Source organism: Euwallacea similis, chromosome 8 (genome assembly GCF_039881205.1).
Source record: "Euwallacea similis isolate ESF13 chromosome 8, ESF131.1, whole genome shotgun sequence".
Lineage (NCBI taxonomy): Eukaryota > Metazoa > Arthropoda > Insecta > Coleoptera > Curculionidae > Euwallacea > Euwallacea similis.
In genome coordinates this window covers 5,357,119-5,372,855 of record NC_089616.1, presented here as the reverse complement: position 1 = coordinate 5,372,855, position 15,737 = coordinate 5,357,119, and the positions used below count along the sequence as shown (strand labels likewise).

Sequence of the window (15,737 nt, the reverse complement as noted above, 5' to 3'; positions counted from 1 at the left end):
AATTATTTACATTGTTAACACTTATGACACTTGCTTTCCAAGTCTACCAACTTAACGGTTTGCATATTTTTCTTAATTTCCTTAAATAGTTTAAATTTAAGATTCTATTTATCACATAATAGTTCTAAAATATTTTTTACAGTTTCACTTATGGGAATTTACTTTATTTTTTAATTCAAAAATAATATTCCATTGCTAAATTTTAAAAAACTTCCAAAGACAAGGCTACCAATGTGTCAACAAATAAATAAAATATATATAAACGTCAAAAAATAGTTTTTTGAAGGAAATTTTTTGGGGTGAGCACGCTTTCCTTTCGCCTTCGATTTCCCCTTGTTGGTTTTCGACTCTGTTCCAGTTTAAAAACCAAATGATAATTGATAAAAAAAATTATTTGTTCTCAGCTCACGTGAAAAATCATTCACCAGCAGTGCATTTTCCAAACAACCTGCAAAATTCCAGTTAAAACTAGTTAATGTGCCGTCGAACCAGTGAGAAGTGCTTCAGGAAAAGGGTCATCGGCATTGCAATCACACCTTTTTTTGAATAAATTTTCCATAAAGAAAGATGTCTGGTGAGGAGACGTCGGCAGATCGCAACGTAGAGATATGGAAGATCAAGAAACTAATCAAAAGTTTGGAATTGGCAAGGGGGTAAGTAGGCTGTGATGTGGCATGGTACCATATTGCTGGTCTGAGGAATGATTCATTGCTGAACTGCCTTTTTGTCAAACACGTTTTATTTTTGTACATTTGTCAAAACGGGAAAGATTTTCTTGACAATTCTTCTCTAATATTTCACATAATAAAGCATCAAACTTTGTATCAATAATCCAATAGCACCAAGAATAGTACCATTGCCACTTTCACCTACTGATAAAATTTTCTTGTAAATTTATATAAAATTTACAATCTCGGAGTAACCTGTGGTCGTTCTACTAATAGTTCATACATTCAAATTAAAAATTTCAATTGATCATCTTACAATCTAAATTTTCAATTTTAATCATCCTGCTCTCAGAATGACTCCAAGTTCATCAGTATAAATTCAACAGAGCAATGGTTGATCTCATAATGTCAGTAGATTAATTCAAATCAATAAATTTGAAATGATTTTCATTTTCCTAATTTGCCTAAGTACCTATATTTCCAGATCATTAAACATCAAAATTTTTTATGTTTTCTCTTTGTGTGTTTTCATAGTGTAACAATTTTTATCAATTCAGTGAGGATAAATGGTCATATGAATTGAGTGAAAAACAACTCTGAATCTAATTAATAAATCATGGTCTTCAATTTCTGTGAACTTTTACAGGTTTTTCCATGTCTATTTAAGGTTTAAAATGAAAGTAAACATATTAGCCAATTTTTCTATTTATTTCAGAAATGGAACCAGTATGATTTCCCTTATAATACCCCCAAAGGATCAAATATCTAGGGTCAGCAAAATGCTTGCTGATGAATTTGGAACAGCATCCAACATTAAATCTCGAGTTAACAGACTTTCAGTGTTAGGTGCAATTACGTCTGTTCAACATAGACTGAAATTGTACACTAAAGGTTTGTTTCTTTCAGGCGTTGTGGTTGACTTTTATGGCAAGATTTGTAGCTCGACACTAAACCATAAGGTATAACGGAAAAGGTAAAAAAATCTGCAAAATGGGAAAAGTTGTCTTTTTTGACTACTCTTAATATACCATAAATGGCATTGCCAAAAAGTTTCTTAAAATAAATATTCCTTTATATGAATTCATGTTTTGATTGAGAAGATTATAGTACAAATTCGGCCATAAAAGCTTATCTCCGTGCTTTCACAACTGATCACCATGTATTTTTAGTGCCCCCCAATGGTTTGGTAATTTACTGTGGTACCATAGTGACTGATGAAGGCAAAGAAAAGAAAGTTAACATTGATTTTGAGCCATTCAAACCAATAAACACCTCTCTCTACTTGTGTGACAATAAGTTCCACACAGAGGCTCTCACTGCCCTATTGGCAGACGACAACAAGTTCGGATTCATTGTAATGGATGGTAATGGAGCTTTGTTTGGGACACTGCAAGGGAATACCAGGGAGGTGTTGCATAAATTCACTGTCGATTTGCCGAAAAAGCATGGTAGAGGTGGTCAATCGGCATTGCGTTTCGCCCGTTTGCGTATGGAAAAGCGACACAATTACGTGAGAAAAGTAGCGGAGGTGGCGACTCAGCTCTTCATCACCAACGATAAGCCGAATATCGCCGGATTGATTCTGGCCGGTAGTGCCGATTTCAAGACTGAACTTAGTCAATCTGATATGTTTGATCCTGTAAGTGTAATTGTCCCGGGAAATAAATTTCGTTAAAGCTGATTTTTTTGCAGAGATTACAAGCTAAAGTAATCAAATTAGTTGATGTTTCTTATGGGGGTGAGAACGGATTTAATCAGGCCATAGAACTAGCAGCAGAATCCTTACAAAATGTTAAATTTATTCAGGAGAAAAAACTAATTGGAAGGTATAATACATTATTACCACTGATTGTGCTCTGTATAAATCTTTTTCATCCTTTAACTAATTTTCAATTTGAAGATATTTTGATGAAATTAGTCAAGACACTGGAAAGTACTGCTTTGGAGTGGAGGACACTTTACGGGGTCTCGAATTGGGTGCTGTTGAAACTTTAATCTGTTGGGAAAATCTCGATATTCAAAGATATGTTCTCAAGAACCATACGACGGGGACTGAGACGGTCCTGCATTTGACTCCCGAACAGGAAAAAGACAAGAGCCACTTTACGGATAAAGAGGTGAGTGTTGGTTTTGTCTTAGTTGTGACACTACTGACTGAATGGTGTTTTAGAGCGGGGTCGAATTGGAGCTCGTAGAGTGTCAACCGCTGCTCGAATGGCTGGCGAACAACTATAAAAACTTTGGAGCCACCCTAGAAATAATTACTGATAAATCTCAGGAGGGTTCTCAGTTCGTCAGAGGATTTGGTGGTATTGGAGGTCAGTGTCTAGTGTAATTTTAGAATTTGTTTTGAATGACACTACTAATTCAGTTAACTCCTATTTAATATTAAACATATTGTTTATGCTGCTTGTGGGATGTTAAGGCATTCTTCGCTATAAAGTTGACTTTCAGTCGCTTCAGGCTGAGGAGCCTCTAGACGACTTTGATTTGGATGATTATTAAGGTTTGTATTGTGTGAAGGTATCCCTTCATCGCATGTATGTAGATAATGCTATCAGGTATTTTTTGATTTAATGTGTTAATTAACTTTACTAAATTGGTGTTCGATACATTAAGAGATATTTTATCATTACTTTATTTTTATCGAGATATGTCTTTTTTAGGTTTATTACGATACAAAGTGGATTTCCAGAGTCTTCAATTGGAAGAATTGGATTGCGAAGAATTTGATTTAGACGACTATTAAATTTTCACACTAAAAGTTTTATAAAAGGTGCCCTCAACAGTACGCGATTCCGTTTATTGTAGTGATTGTTCACTATTCAAACTTTCACTCTCTTATATATATTTTTTTTCGTTTAAGTTCCCTTGTATCCACAATAAATTAGATACTTTGACTTATTATAAAAATTTGTTTTTTCTGATCCAGTGTTAACTTTAATATATTTTTTGTTATATATTGTACAAACAACAACGCGCGTAATATATGTAGCCGTAGTCTTAATTGCACCTATTTATAGTCTAAACTGCGGAGAAATGGTGGAGGTGCCATGCGATGGACCTCGAAAAATATGTTTATAGCACAGGACAATGAGGAGTTAGAGAAGATTGATAATAATGTAATGTCATTGATTGATTTTGCTAGCAAATAGTACCGTGCTTCGTTGGTCTTTCGCGTGATTTGCTCTTATGGTTATCGGTTCACCTGCTCCAAATTTCAGTTTGCAGTGTGATGGTGATCGTAGTTTGGTAAATTTGAATTGGTTTAGAAAAGCTGATTATTTCTCTCGTTTTTCCGCAGCGTTTTGTACTGATTATAAATTTGGACTATCGGCACTATTTCCCTTAAAATTTGACATAATAAAATAAGTTAAAACTATTTTTTGCATTGACTACTTTGTTTTCACCCTATAAGGACTTTCACTGTTTTTATCTCAGACTCATCGTATTAAGTAATTTATTTAGTAATAAATTTATACGAATTTACACGTTTTTGCTTCTCACAGGCGAATAAATGTAATGGAACACAGTACTGTTGCCAATTCTGGCTTCACGTCTACCAAATATATGTAACCTACACAAACAAAATCTTTGGTTATGTTACATTATGAGATCGTTTTAAAGTAATTTTTATTTTCGTTTATATTTGGATAATTAGTAAAATTCGGTAAAAAACTTAGTTATTTTGTATTAATTCTAAAAATTTCAAATGGTCGTTCCATGAATTCTTAAAATTAAGCTGACAGATTATAAAAGAGGACTTGTAGATCATTTCTAAAGAGTCTGATATTGAGAGAGAGGTGGGTTACTGCATTAAGCAGAACAGCACTTTGTATATAGAATTTACATTCGTTTTAGTATAGTTAATTTACATAACAGAAATAGCGTAGGTATTGGGTACTCACCATAAAAATTATTCACTTGCAAATTTTCAAATTCCAAGTCACTAACACAAAATTGCAAGTGGTCTTTTTATATCTTCATAAAATCTAAAATCCAAGCTATAAGAAACAATTTTTCCTTATTGTTTTAGATTTTCGTTCTTGTAAATATTCCAAAATGAAGAATGTATTAATGGTTGCTGAGAAGCCTTCTCTTGCAGCTTCATTAGCAAATATTTTAAGCAATGGCAAACACTCATCAAGAAAGGGTATGAAATCTTAGATCAAATTATTTTAATATTCTTGTTTGAAACTGGAATAAACATACATAATTGTTATTCTTGGATTTTTTAAATTTCACATACTCAGGTTTTAATGGAGCCTGTTCAGTACATGAATGGAAGGATTATTTTATGGGCTCCCCTGCAAATTTCAAAATGACATCGGTCTGTGGTCATGTACTTGGAGTTGATTTTATTAGTAAATATAATAATTGGGACCGAGTAGATCCAGTAGAGCTCTTCTCCTGTCCCATTGAGAAAAAAGAAACAACACCCAAGTTAAAAATGCCAGCATTTCTAGCCAAAGAAAGCGAAGGTTGTGAAAATTTGGTTCTTTGGCTTGACTGTGACAAAGAAGGTAAGCAGGATAAAAAAAATGAATTTAACTGTGAAGCCTTTCAATTTCATTGTTATTTTATTTTATTAGGTGAAAATATATGTTTTGAAGTGATGGCTTCCGTTGCCAAGAGTATGAATGGAAATGTATACTCAGACAGTGTAACATATAGGGCAAAGTTCTCAGCTATTACTGAAAAAGACATTAAGGCAGCTTTTAAGAATCTTAGTAAGTAGTTATGTATTTTTTTAAATACGATTTTTGTTGCTTTTGCTGTGATGTACCAAAGTCTTGTCCAAATTTTAGCCCAACCAAATGAAAATGAAGCCAAAAGTGTAGACGCACGTCAAGAACTGGATCTTCGCATCGGTTGCGCTTTCACCCGTTTTCAAACTAAATTCTTCCAAGGGAAATACGGCGATTTAGACGCCACTCTCATTTCTTACGGGCCCTGTCAAACACCCACTCTTGGTTTTTGCGTACAGAGACATGATGAAATTCAGTCTTTTAAACCTGAAACTTACTGGGTGGTTCAAGTTTCTGCAGTGGCAAAGGATAATCAGGATGTTCCTTTAGAATGGGAAAGGGTTCGGAGCTTCGATAAAGATGTTGCGAATATGTTTTTGGGTTTAATCAAGCAGGAGAAACAGGGGAGGCATGTATATGTCATTGGTGACTTCTGAAAATATAAGCAAAACTAAGTTACTTTTAGGGTTGTGAGTGTTGTATCAAAAGAGAAATCTAAACCTCGACCTATAGCTTTGAATACTGTAGAATTAATGAGAGTTGCCAGCTCAGGGTTGGGAATGGGCCCTCAACACGCGATGCAAATAGCAGAAAAATTGTATATACAGGGATACATCAGTTATCCTCGTACTGAAACCACAAAATATCCGGAAAATTTCGATTTGTCGTAAGTTTGTCACGCATAGTTTTATTGATTGAGAGTCACGGCATTGTAGGGGTACCTTAAAACAACAGGCGAATAATCCAGAGTGGAGCAAGGAAGTTAAAGCGATTTTAGATCAAGGCATTAACAGACCAAAATCTGGTCATGATGCAGGTAGAATATAGTTTTATGTAGTCATTTTTCATAACAGTGTGATGTATTCGACAATTAAAGAAAAGTATACATACAGAGTGTCCCACTGAGAACTACCATTAGACATTTCGGTAAAAATATGAATAACAAAGTTACAAAAGTTTAGTAGTTTGGTAAGTCATGAGACGACATCATCTAAAATATTTTCAATGACATCACACTTTCAGTTGTACTGGAAGTCGATACTTGGTTGCTTATTTAAAATGGAACACCCTATATAGGATGTCTGTAAAAGTTTTTACAACACTTTACCACAGATTCTTCAGATCAAAACAAGAGAATTTAGTCATATTTAGTCTAGTCCAAAAGTTGATAATAACAGCGGTAGAGGGCGTCAAAGTTGAAAATTAAAAATCAATTCTTTATCATATTTTCCATACTGTACAACATAAAAACGTGGAAGTTAGTGTAGAGGAGTTTTTCAAAACGCTGAATTCATATCTGCTGACCAATTGCACTTATCTGGTAGAGGGCGCCACTTACGGTCCACAGCATATATTTAATTGATTGAAGTTTTTTGCCTCCTGGTATAAATGATTTTTGAATGCAGTAGTGTATTTAGTTTCTAAGTAAAAAAGGTATACCTTGTTGATGTTGCTAAGAGGAACGGTTTACAAGATAAATGCATTTGAGTAATTTAGGTGTAAGATTTTAGATTAAACAATTTATTTACTATAAAAAAGATACTCTTGATAAGACTTTTAATAATTCGCAGTAGTTTTACAAGAAACTTTAATTACAAAAACATGAATGCAAAGAAATAAAAATATCATAAAAACTGTTCAAGTGTCTACCATTTGCACGTATACAAAAATTTATACTTCGAAGAAAATTAAAATGTACTCTTTGCATAACTTTTTCATCGTTTCTTCGTATACGTATATAAAATATCTTTTCGTTCGTTAACAATTTGCAATTCTGTAGGTATCTGCACTTGTTACTTTCAATATTCAATTGCATATATCTTGAAAACTATTAATTCTAAGATAGCTAAGCAAAATAGCTAGTATTAATAAACTTGTATTTAAATTAAACATAGAATTCAAAAGTGCAATAATATATCGAATGTTCCATTTCAAATAAGCAAACAAGTATTAACTTCCAGTATAACCGGAAGTGTGACGTCACTGAAAATATTTTAGATGAAGTCATCCTATAATTTTCGTAACTTTGCTATTCATAGTTTTCCTAAACCGTCTAATGGCGGTTCCCATCGGGATTATTAGCAGCCACCCTGTATAGTGTTTTGGCGCGATTATTTAAGGAAAAAATCTAACATCTTTAGGTGACCATCCACCTATAACTCCAATGAAAACTGCCACTAGAAACGATCTAGACGGTGACGCCTGGAAACTATACGATTACATAACACGACACTTTATTGGTACTTTAGCCAGAGATTGCAGATTTTTGAGTACTGTAATAAAAATAATTATCAACAAGGAAGTATTTTACATTACTGGGAAAACTTTAATTGACCCTGGATATATCGAAATCATGACTTGGCAAGTAAGTTATTTTACTCAGAAACTCGCCGATTGTATGTCTTCATTTTTACCTCTTAGGCATTTGGTAAAAACGAAATTGTTCCGAACTTCTCTGAAAATGATTTAGTACCAATCCAAAATGCCCGTTTAACTGAGCATCAAACGGCTCCTCCGGACTATTTAACTGAAGCGGAGCTTATAACATTGATGGAGAAACATGGAATTGGCACTGACGCGTCTATTCCCGTTCATATTAATAATATATCACAAAGGAATTATGTTACTGTTACCCCTGGCAGAAAATTAAAGCCCACAACTTTAGGCATCGTTTTAGTACACGGTTATCAGAAGGTTATCGAAATCTTAAAATTTCATTAGAAAGAATGATAATGTGAGGTTCCAGATTGATGCAGAACTGGTTTTACCTACTATGCGATCAGCAGTTGAGGAACAACTGAATCTTATAGCTGCAGGAAAAGCCAACTTTAATGCGGTGTTAAAGCACACAATGGACGTTTTCAAATTAAAATTTCAATTCTTTGTTAAAAATATCGACGGAATGGATCAGCTCTTTGAAGTTTCATTTTCGCCTCTTAGCGCCTCAGGCAAGGCCCATTCTAGGTATTATTTTAAAAAATTACACACTAAGTACAGTTAGCTAAAGAGTACTTTTAGGTGTGGAAAATGCAGAAGGTACCTGAAATACATCCAGGCTAAACCAACAAGATTGCATTGTCCGCATTGCGACGAAACTTACAATTTACCTCAAAATGGCACTGTAAAGTTATTCAGGGAACTGAAATGCCCTTTGGATGACTTTGAGTTGTTATGCTGGACAACGGGCAATAAAGGAAGAAGCTTCGTTTTCTGTCCCTATTGCTACAACAATCCTCCATTTAAGTAAATAAGATTTAAAATACATTATTTTGATTCAGTCTTAATTAACGGTAATTTAGAGATATGAAGAAGGGAAATGGATGTAATTCGTGTACTCATCCAACTTGTGCTTACAGTCTCAATACGAACGGAGTAATTAATTGTGCTGAATGCGAATATGGAATATTAGTTTTGGACCCCTCTTCTGGACCCAAATGGAAGCTAGGTTGTAACAGGTATGCATAAGTACTTAAAATTTAGTTCCTTTACTGATAAAATTTTTTAGATGTGATACGATAATTAATTTATTCGAAGATGCCCAAAAAATCAGTATCTTTGAGGAAAACTGTGATTGCGGAGCGCAGCTTGTGAACGTCGAATACAGAAGCGAAAAATCGAAATTACCCAATCGAGCCACTGAAATGAAGGGATGTGTTTTTTGTAGCGTGGAATTTAGTAAGCTGGTCGATAGACCTAAAATGGCGGTTGTGAGCAGGCCTCCTCGACCATTCCGGTACGTTCTTTTTCTATTTCAGCATTTTTTTTTAACTCTAGGAATGTCACTTAAATAATCTCGGCTATGTGACAAAATGATCCGTCGCCATTTAGCAGTGTCAATTTTTTTTCTTCTTCAGAGCGTTTGAAGCACTCGTGGCCATTTGGTTGCTGTCAATAATTAAAACATAGTTATGAATACATATTTGATAAATGTTTTTTCAGGGGAGGTAAGGCCGCCGGCGGTAGAGGGGGGCGGGGCGCCGGGGGTGGAAGAGGTAGGGGAAAACCCAAGGATAAAATGGCCCAACTGGCAGCTTATTTTGTTTAACGTTAATTTTTAAACAGTAACAAGAAAAACATAAGCCGAATCTATATAATTTATTTTACAAATACATACTGTCAATAGCAAATCGAATATATATACAGAGCTCCAAAACTGGCGTTTTACGCTGAACTTTTCGGATCTCTCTGTATAATGTCAAGTAGGGTATTTTGATTTACGAAAGCTGTATTTATTATAAAAATAACGTTTCTATTAATAAATACATAAACTATTAACAGTCCGATGTGCTTTATTTTTAGATACGAATATCTGAGATATTTGATAAAAGCGAAGACGTTTCAGCCATAAGGTTACAAAGTTGACACAATGCTATAGGAACCGATAAAGCGTAATATATACTCAGAGCTTTTTCATTGACCGATTTTATTTTGTAGGGAAATGTGGGGGCATTTAAGACATTTATTTCAGCATTATTAAAATGATAAAAGTGTCTCTTATGCATAGAAAGGTCTAGCAACAGGGGACTACTAAGTGGGCTGTTATATTCCACACCCCAAAATACCCCATTTGGCACCTATTCCTACCCATATTCCCTTTTATCCGTAGGTATCTACCTAGCCCCAATCACTGTCAAAAACCCACCGCATTAATCTTTTCATCTTACCCAAATCATTGGAAAAAGTTTTAAGCAAAGACATCAAAAACCCTCTCAAATCCCCAGGTACCTACCTGGGGAAAATTAAAGAAATTTATTCTGATTTTTTTTTTATTTCCCCAAAAAAGTTACTTTGCACAACATATGACGAGTTGGAGGAAGACGTTTAGGTGCATCTTTTGTTAGAAAATTGTTACTCCAATGTAAGTAACTGAATGTAACCAAGTGTAACAGTGCGTGCTAAGCGCGAACCTATGCAGAACCAAAAATGCACGAGAAAAAACGTTCCGGTTTTATTCCACGATTCGCAATTGAAATCGAAAATTTCAAAACTAATTTTATTTTGCAAACTCAATTCGACCTTGGGTGCCGGGACAGTTTTGCTTCGTGTACCATCGTTTACGTGCTTTTTAAATTGTTTTAAACACACAAAATGTTGTCCACCGATGTGAACTTTGATCACCACTTGCACAATGTATTTTAAATGGCAGGGATAGAAAAAGTGTCCCTTTTAGCTGTCTCGGCTTTATTCGGTCTTTTATTTTTATGTACGGCTTGGTTTGGTTGCATTAAAAGTGTTACTTCATTATAGTTTTTGCATTGGTAAATAATACAACAAAATGAGTAATAGCAGCGAACATATATCGATATTTTTAGATTCCATTTCTCATGAAAGTGAAAACATTTCGATTGGTTTAAAAATTGCACAGCTGCAAATAAAACAACGGAAACTAAAGACAGTGTTAAAAAAACTAAAATTCAAATTAAAGAGCAAATGAAAAAGTTACAAGTATCAAAACAAGAATTAGATAATGTAAGTTTAAATATTAGTAATTTGGAAAATATGCAAAGTATAGAATCAAGTGACTAAGTTTACAAATATTTTTTAATTATTTTGATAGGTATACGGACTCGAAGAGTCCTATTAGGGCGCTTTGCACCCGTATATTTAATACCTTTTAATGTAACCAATGCTAGTCTCAAGTCTAGAAAAATGCAGGGAGGAAGGTATTATAATCAATTAAGAAAATACAGCGAAACACTGAGTCATAGTAACGCTGTAAAAATAAGATTGCGTAAGTTAAAGGTCATCCATGGATGGTCAAATAAATTATTCATTAGCTTAAAAATAAAACTTAAAGTTTTAGAATTTTTTAAAAGTATTTTATTACTTTTAAAAAAGTAGCAAAGTACTTTAAGAATTATAAGCGTGTGCTGTACATGGTTCCAAGCTCAAGTAATTCAAGTTGTCTGGGTATCGTAGCCAAATTTAATAAAGATAAAACCCATTTATCTTTTTGTTTATAAACAATTCAATGGGCAAAAGCATCTTACCCGTTCTGCCTTGTTTAATCATTATATCCGGAGCTATATCAGATAACGGAAACCATAATCGTTGATCAGTTCGGTATTTTTTGTTTCTTCTAACTATTATTGTTGGTGATATTTGTTCGTCATCTTCATATTCATGTATCGGATTTGTGTATGAAGAAAACAATTCAGGACTTTGTTCACGAAATGTGTTATATCGAATTTTTCCCATTGCCTGTTTGTTCAAACAATTAAAATTTAATACCCCAATTTTATTGATTCTAATAATTTCATTGTGTGATATCATGTCGTAGCTTAAATATTCTCTAGCAAGTTCTTGTTCCGTCATACTGCTGTATAGCATTGCACCCATTAATGAATCTAAACTAGGTGATACGGAAACGGAAGCTTTAAGCTTCCTTCGGATGCCTTTGGCATCTGGTGCTTTGCATCCTAGGGCACTTTGCCCTCGTATTTGAGCACGACCTATCCGGTTTAAATGTTTACAGTCCATTATTAATTGTATTGTTTTATTTTATTTATTTTTACAAAATATTTTTTATATTTAATTTAACTCAACAATAGCCCCAAGGTAAAGTATCTATTATTCCGTCTTCTTCGTTCAATATCATTCTTTTATCATAATCAAATGTAAATTCTTTCGTTATATTTTTATTAACCAGTCTTTTATTTTTAACATCTTTAGTTATCATGTTATAGTTTCGTTTTATTTTGTCAATTTCTTTATCCAAAATTTGTTCCATGGTTTTATGATTTAATTTTTGAGAATTTTCATAATTTAAAGTAAATCCTTTAATTTTCATCACTCCCTTTTTCAATTTTGTATCATAGGCATAACTTTTTGATCCTGTGCTTACCCAATCATTACCATAATCATCTTTGCCAAACTCGGCAGTCTACTCACCAAGCATACAACCTGTTTTAACAGTGTTAGTGCCATCATCAATATAAATTATACTATCTATATCATAATATACCACTGCTTCACCCAATTGATCTAACATATCATACAACCTAAGTCTGACATTAGATGTTGTAAATGCTGCTACATTAGTTGTTAAGCTGTTTTCAACAAACATATTTTTATACTTGTAAATTACTTGAATCATGACATCATTTATGAAGTTAGTATTACTTACTTCAAGCTTATTATCTAATAAAATTTCATACTAACGTTTAGCGTCAATAATATATTTTCTTTTAGATGCATTTTGCCTTTGTCCCAATTTTCCCCAAAGAGAATTTAAACAAATTTTTTCAACAGCTCTTTTTCCTGGATTTGGAATAATATTTTCTTTAACTAAATCTAAATCTAAATGCTTCTTTGCAGCTGATATATAATCTTCTACGAATTTATAATTATCTTTCCAAGAGCTCGTTTCCAGTTTAATTTTTATGAAATCTTTAACGTATTTTTTAAAAAGATTATTACTTTCTTTTTAAAATGCCAAACCTCATATATTTCCAAAATTTTATAACCCTTTTCTATTGGTTTGTTTACTTCATCTGTTGTCCATGTGCCAATAAGAGAACGTTCATCTTCACTATGGCAACATTTTTCACACTTCTCCTTGAAAAATTGCGAACACAAAGTAAATATCAATTTTTCCTCTTTTATAGACAGCACCGGATGATATAGTTTTCTTGGGGGCAAAATTTGGCATTTAATAAAGCCGTACCAACATTTTTCGAATGATTTTGGTTTGAATATTTTTATAGAATGAGCTACAGGATAATAATCAAAGTATTGAACGGAAGGATACAGACTGCAAACATCTATGTACCTTAACATTTTTGCTTTAATTTTTAATTTACAAGCATTAGTTCTTCCGCCATAAAATGCATCGCGTGGATTTAAAAGTTCTACCATGTGAAGTGTTTCATTTAAAGTATTTTTATAGTCTTTTGACTTTATCCATTTACATTCCCACATTTGTACAAGTTTATAACTCGCATCTGTGATTTGCTTGTTTCTTTCTTTCGTTTTTTTATAAAAATCACCCATGGTTTCTTTATTTACTGTATTGACAGTATCTTCTTGATAACATTTTGTACAGCCGTGCCAAAAGCATCCATGATAGTGATAAACAGTATTTGTGGTCTCATTAAACCCATCGACTTTTGCTCCACAAATAATAACTTCACCTCCATTTAATGCGTGCTATATATTTTTAAAGTATTGAGCCAAGTAATGTATCCCTTATTGAAAACTTCTTTTTTGGTGACTTTAATAACAGATATTGTATTTTGTTGGGTACTGGGAGCCGTATGGATATATATATGTGTATATATATAGAGGATATTTATTAAACACACAGATTATACTAGGTCTATACACTAACTACTAAACAACACTACACTGCACTAGAACTGTCTTTTACTATGCTTTGTCTCGATGCACGATACTAGGTAAAACTCCCCCTGTGCCGCGTCACGACGACCTTTTATGTCTCTCCGCAGTCCTTCTAGAAAGGTACGTTCCAGACTTCGCCGGAGAACACATGAAGGTCTAGACGGTGGTAGAGAGAGAGAGCGTCCGAGTGGCGAGTGTACCGTGAACGAGAGAGCGCGAGATCCACGCTCAGTAACGGTCCCAACATATTTTCTTGTAGATAGTTAGACCTATAGATTGCCATACATGCTGCTGCTATCGTGATATACTGAAATAGATCGATGTTTGCTATTTCTAAAAATTGTTTTCGCAATTCTAAACAACCTCTCCGTAAAATATCTACATCAGAATTACAATACTCTACTAACTCTTTTTGAAAGTCAAACACATAATTTTCTTTCACCCGATCAGTATGCCATTCTAGAAATTTTTTCCTAGTTTCTTTTTTCATTGTATTAGGACCATAACATTTAGCATCAGGAATTGAACCGATGTAGTTTTGATTTTTTTTAACATTGAAGAAATGAGGAAAGTATCCTTTTTTCCATTCGGTAAGAGCAAAAGTTTTCGGAAAATCAGAAAGGGCAGAAACAACAAAATTATGACTGTTAATAATTTTAATTTTTGGACCTACTTCGAGCATCATTATTTTAGTTTCATTATAAATTGTATAAGGCTTTAAAGAATTCTCAACGCAAAATTGTAATATGAGTTGTGAATCATAAGCTTTAGTGTTGTGTGCAATAGCTGTATAACCTGCATGCTTTTTAGAAATGAGCCAAGTACAAAATTCTTTATTTGTTTTAAAAGTGTGCCTAGGGCCATTTAAATAATGTGCAATTACGCAATTGGTTTCATGGACGCCCGTTTCTTGTTGAGCTTCGTATTTAAACCATATGTATTTTTCCGTATAAGTACAAGACTTACGTTTTTGTCAGCTTCTCCATTACAAATACAAGGTTGTTTACAAATACCACCCTTTTGCATTTTTTGCTGCATATGCATGCGTATACAGGGTGATTCATTGGGAATGGGACATGGCGAAACCCGAGATAGGGGACACCAAAATATGACGATTGGACGCAACATGCCTTATATCAATGTTGCGCGTTTCAGAGTTACAGGGTGTTAAAAGTTAAAATTTTATTTTAAAATTCCTTAATAACTTTTTGTGTTTTCATAGCATCAACACTAAAATCGGTGTACTTAGGTTTTGTAAGATGCCAAATAAGGATTTTGATCTAATTTTTACGAAATGTCTAGAGGGCGCTAGTTACAACCCACCGCTTCGATATATTTGGTCATATTTTTTTATGAGTGCAACTAAGGTCAAATTTTATTCAATGTATTGAAAGAGCGTTTATTTTTACGCAAAAAAGGTATTCTTATTCAATTCCGATATCTCTCTTCGTTTACGAGATTTTTACCTATAAGCTAATTCGTGTCCTTCCATTTCAACTCGGTTTTATTAATTTTCAAATAAATATTTTGCCGCATTAAACAAATGAAAAGCCATTAACAAATGAAAAATAAGTTTTATTTAAGCAAATGTTCAAAATGACGACCTTCCACCTCAATGCACTTTACTAACCTTTTTCTCAAAGATCTTTTTATTCTAAATTGCATATTGACGTTCTTCTTAATTTCATCAGCTGCTTGTTGAATTTTTTGGCATAATTCTTCGCGAGTATTAATTGTCCCTTTGTATACAATTGCTTTCATACTTGACCATATTGAGAAGTCCAATGGGTTGAGGTCTGGACTTCTCGCAGGCCACGGAAATTCACTTCCACGACCGATCCATCGATGTGGAAAAACATTGTTTAAATGTTGGCGTACTTGGAGAGAAAAAAAAAAGCCACCTCCCTTTTTGAGGATTTGAAATGGCACGACACGAATTAGCTTATAGGTAAAAATCTCGTAAACGAAGAGAGATATCGGA

At 33.7% G+C, this 15,737-nt stretch overlaps 3 protein-coding genes across 6 annotated transcripts in view; 2 read left to right on the top strand and 1 right to left on the bottom strand.

Moving 5' to 3' along the window:
• The first annotated feature begins 275 nt into the window (after positions 1 to 275).
• The window catches only part of eRF1 (eukaryotic release factor 1), a 114,172-nt gene continuing 98,710 nt past the window's right edge, over positions 276 to 15,737 (top strand). For 2 of the 4 annotated variants that reach the window (XM_066392436.1, XM_066392437.1), the window contains exons 1-6: positions 277 to 653; positions 1,384 to 1,559; positions 1,838 to 2,307; positions 2,361 to 2,494; positions 2,569 to 2,785; positions 2,839 to 3,014. In XM_066392436.1, the coding sequence (XP_066248533.1) occupies positions 568 to 653; positions 1,384 to 1,559; positions 1,838 to 2,307; positions 2,361 to 2,494; positions 2,569 to 2,785; positions 2,839 to 3,003 (1,248 nt within the window). In that variant the 5' untranslated portion in view covers positions 277 to 567 and the 3' untranslated portion in view covers positions 3,004 to 3,014. Of the gene's footprint in view, positions 654 to 1,383; positions 1,560 to 1,837; positions 2,308 to 2,360; positions 2,495 to 2,568; positions 2,786 to 2,838; positions 3,015 to 3,093; positions 3,175 to 3,334; positions 3,582 to 15,737 lie in introns of those variants that run through there. The other 2 variants (XM_066392434.1, XM_066392433.1) reach the window with 2 other exon arrangements.
• Positions 4,299 to 9,590, top strand: Top3beta (topoisomerase 3-beta). Its single transcript, XM_066392407.1, has 14 exons — positions 4,299 to 4,471; positions 4,705 to 4,821; positions 4,922 to 5,191; positions 5,261 to 5,398; positions 5,477 to 5,825; positions 5,883 to 6,083; positions 6,133 to 6,233; positions 7,558 to 7,781; positions 7,838 to 8,110; positions 8,163 to 8,380; positions 8,435 to 8,659; positions 8,716 to 8,871; positions 8,922 to 9,149; positions 9,356 to 9,590. Exons 2-14 carry the CDS (start codon positions 4,731 to 4,733, stop codon positions 9,459 to 9,461), a joined length of 2,580 nt encoding a protein of 859 aa, XP_066248504.1. The 5' UTR covers positions 4,299 to 4,471; positions 4,705 to 4,730; the 3' UTR covers positions 9,462 to 9,590.
• Positions 11,958 to 15,248, bottom strand: LOC136410542 (uncharacterized). Its single transcript, XM_066392734.1, has 7 exons — positions 15,223 to 15,248; positions 14,723 to 14,788; positions 13,881 to 14,610; positions 12,883 to 13,564; positions 12,578 to 12,805; positions 12,308 to 12,502; positions 11,958 to 12,250 (listed from the first exon to the last, which is right to left on the bottom strand). Exons 1-7 carry the CDS (start codon positions 15,246 to 15,248, stop codon positions 11,958 to 11,960), a joined length of 2,220 nt encoding a protein of 739 aa, XP_066248831.1.

What these genes read in the sequence shown, in the direction of transcription:
- Top3beta (XM_066392407.1), top strand. Translation starts at nt 4,731, where the DNA reads ATGAAGAATGTATTAATGGTTGCTGAGAAGCCTTCTCTTGCAGCTTCA. An exon ending in CCGGAAAATTTCGATTTGTC is followed by an intron (nt 6,084 to 6,132) that starts GTAAGTTTGTCA and finishes ACGGCATTGTAG; the next exon opens with GGGTACCTTAAAACAACAGG. An exon ending in TGGAAGCTAGGTTGTAACAG is followed by an intron (nt 8,872 to 8,921) that starts GTATGCATAAGT and finishes AAAATTTTTTAG; the next exon opens with ATGTGATACGATAATTAATT.
- LOC136410542 (XM_066392734.1), bottom strand. Translation starts at nt 15,248, where the DNA reads ATGGAAGGACACGAATTAGCTTATAG. An exon ending in ATATATTATTGACGCTAAAC is followed by an intron (nt 12,503 to 12,577) that starts GTTAGTATGAAA and finishes TCATGATTCAAG; the next exon opens with TAATTTACAAGTATAAAAAT. An exon ending in TAAAACAGGTTGTATGCTTG is followed by an intron (nt 12,251 to 12,307) that starts GTGAGTAGACTG and finishes GGGTAAGCACAG; the next exon opens with GATCAAAAAGTTATGCCTAT.